General features: G+C 27.8%; 1 protein-coding gene across 1 annotated transcript; it reads right to left on the bottom strand.

Moving 5' to 3' along the window:
• Positions 1–2,706: 2,706 nt before the first annotated feature.
• On the bottom strand, positions 2,707–3,081 carry LOC149187131 (non-specific lipid-transfer protein 6-like). The gene has a single exon (XM_089409562.1). It carries the CDS (start codon positions 3,079–3,081, stop codon positions 2,707–2,709), a length of 375 nt encoding a protein of 124 aa, XP_089265688.1.
• Positions 3,082–3,526: the final 445 nt, after the last annotated feature.

Genomic DNA, 3,526 nt, shown 5'->3' with positions numbered 1-3,526 from the left:
GATTTAGTTTTTTTGCATTTAGTTTATTTTCCCTTAGGTTTATAATATTATTCCCTTGGTTTTATTTTTATTGATATTAAGGTTTAATATTTTTCCCTTAGGTTTATTTTCTATTGGGTTTATAATATTAATTCCTAAGATTTATTTTACCTTAGTTTTATTAATCTTAGGGTTTCATATTTTTCCCTTGGGTTTATAATACTAAATCCTTGTGTTTATTTCCCTTGAGTTTATAATATTAGTCCCTTGGATTTGTGATATTGTAGTTTTTAATTTTGAGTTTATAATATTGCATTTAGTATCAACATATGAAATGTTGGGTTTTTAATATTAGGGTACATAATATTGAGTTTAATATTGGGTTTTTTAATATTAATATTTATAATATCAATTGTGCCATTTATAATATTAATCATGTGGTTTAAAATATTTATTGCAAGGTTTATAATATTAATGTTAGGAATATAATATTAATCTTGGGATTTATAATGTTGGATTTTATAATATTAGGGCATATAATAATTGATTTAATATTAGAGTTTAATAGTGTTATGTTGAGATGGTTCGTAAATCTATCATTGTGTATAAAAGATATTGATAGTTATATTAATATGTTAATAAATGTATATTAATCATTAAGATCATAGTGAAGGATAAATAAGTATCATCAGTAAATAACCCTATACTATTATTATATTATATTAATTTTGTTATTGTTAAATATAGCAATGTATATGATTGTTATTATTTACATAGTTATTAGTAAGTACAAATAATCAATCTCTAAGAGCCACATTAATACTATATATTTAATAATTATTAATGCCATTTATAAATACCTATTAACTTATATCAACCACACCACATTTATTAATGTGATTGTATATATGTTTCATATACTCCTGTCAATCTATATTAACTATACTGATAAATGTAATTGTGCTAATTATACATACACAAATAGAAAAAAATATTATTAAAATACCTAATAATATATAATTTACATTATTAGAATATATCAACATCTTTATTTTTTTCCCATACTATTAAATAGTATTAACCTTTAAAAAAAACACATCCAAATAATTAATTTTGTGAATATTGATTTTTAAATTCTCAATGTCTATCTCATACCTGAGCTTGCCATCGGACCACTCCTCCACAATCTTGTCCATTAATTAAAAGAAGGATTTGGATTTATAAGCCATATATGTATAATATTAATAAGATGTTTTACAAAACTGTAAAGTTAAGATTGGCTTGCTCGTATTTTTCGTATTGTATATTTTGACTTCATAATTTTGGTTTTGCTTATCATGATTTTGTTTTTACTTATGGAAAGGGATACAATCTTATTATAATATTTTAAATTACGGATATATGGCTAATTATATTGATGTAACTGTTCTAAATTTATTTTAAGAGAATTTTGATAATCCTAATTTTCAGTTTTAGAATAAATAAACCTTTATGACCATCATGATTTTCAATTTTAGAATATAGTATTATTATATATGTATTTTTCATAAAATTTGGTTTTGTATTATTCAAAAATAAAAAACAATAAATTGTTTTATTTTTTTTTATTTAAGAGGAACTAAAAAATAATATTATACATAATTACATACGAAGTTATATGATTTAAGTGTATTTGTGAAGATATAGAAGTAAAATAAGAATATATATTATTTAGTGTAAATAATTAAAATACTATAATAATAATAGATAATAAATTTTATTATGCAAATTAATATACATTGAAATCCTATATGATTTAATAAGAGAAAAAGATACATTTAAATAAATTTTATTTATTGTATCATCGCACAAATGTAATATTCCTATTAATAAATTTATATTTTGTAAAAATATTTAAGATAATGTATGTATTATTTTTTAAGCTTTGTATGACTATATTTTCATAATTTCTCATTTAACATCTAAATCAACTAATGACTTTACATCTTTCATAACAATCATATCATGGATTTTGAAAAATGATTTATCATATAATAGCAACCATATCATAACAATCCAACCAAACATAATTTCATATAACATATTTCAGATGATATATGAGTTAATCACCAAGGTTGAAAAGCCATCAATTCCGACATATTACTACCAACTATTTAAGTACTCAACCCATTTTGCATTACGCAAATCAAATCATAATAAGTGGAAACAGAATAAAGCTCCAATATTCTCTCCATTAAAAGATCAAATCCCGTATTTGTATTATTCAGGTTTTATTTATTCACTGGAAAGGATTATGGAATAGTATGAATCCACAATCAACCATAGTCTATGGAAGATATCCTGCACTGCGACGATCAACACGGTGAATGGTCCTTCACAACGAACTGATTTCGTCTATAAACTGATCCTACAAAAACCATAAGTAAAAATTAATTAAACATCTTGTGCATTGATGATAAAGTGGGTTGTAGATTTCCAAATATTGTAAAATTTAATTATAGTTCAAACAATTAATCTTGCTTTAGGTTATTAAATTTTGAAATAATCTACCATCTTAGTAATAGTGTGTAACCATATTTGAATTCTAAATTCTGAAAAATATTTCTATAATCTAACAAATAAGAATGAGATTAAACAATTAACCTAGCTCTTACTACCTGGCAAATTCCAAAATATTTCAAAAAAAAATAAATAGGAGGAAGGCTAGGGTTAAGTAGTAGACTGAGCTTACGATGAGCAGTCGATATCCCTGGTTATAGTGAAGGAGAGCTGCAGGCCGCAGTTAGATGGAAGACTCTGAAGAGCTCTGTCGTTGAGATTGTAATTGATGGCTTCGTTCTTTAGACATGTGCAGATTTGTTGTATTTCCTCTGTGGTGGTGGCGTCGCCATACAGGCTCTGAACCCCTTGGCAGCAAGAACTGTCTTCCTGCGGCACCGGCGTTCCCTGGGTGAGATACGCGGCGCAGGATGTGATCTGCTGAATGATGGTGTTGCAGTCCATTGCAGCCGAAGCTGGTTGGTGGAGGAAAACCCCCATGCACGCCCAAATACAAACGCAGATGACTGCGGCACTCACACTCCGCGACTTCTTCTCAGCCATTGTGATACGACAAAGAAATTAATGGAGAACTGGATGATTGCGAAAGGAATTTAAGGCAATCTTATTTATAGTGGGTTTGGGAGGAAGCATTATAGGTACGTGTATAGTATTCTGCGGCACTTTGGCTTGTTTGTTGGCTCACGCAGAATAGGCTTGGGTGGTAACTACCAGTTGCATCGGTAAATTTCGCGTGTATCTGAACGTCAGAATATGAAATTCCTACACAGAGTAGGTGAATCGGGTTGGGTGGTAACTACGAGTTTCATCGGCAAATTTCGCGTGTATCTGAACGTTAGAATATGAAATTCCCACACAAAATACACCTACACACTATGCCCGAGTTATTCCTCTTCGTCATTATTTCTATTTAAACAAATCATTATTTTCATTATTGAGTTTTATACATCGTACTCTCTCTAAAATCCTTAAACCTTTTCGATATAGA

This window comes from Pinus tabuliformis, chromosome 3_1, assembly GCF_031772625.1.
Source record: "Pinus tabuliformis cultivar Carrire ecotype Pingquan chromosome 3_1, CPIR1, whole genome shotgun sequence".
In the NCBI taxonomy this organism is placed as follows: Eukaryota; Viridiplantae; Streptophyta; class Pinopsida; order Pinales; family Pinaceae; genus Pinus; species Pinus tabuliformis.
This window is presented reverse-complemented; position numbering and strand designations above follow the sequence as displayed.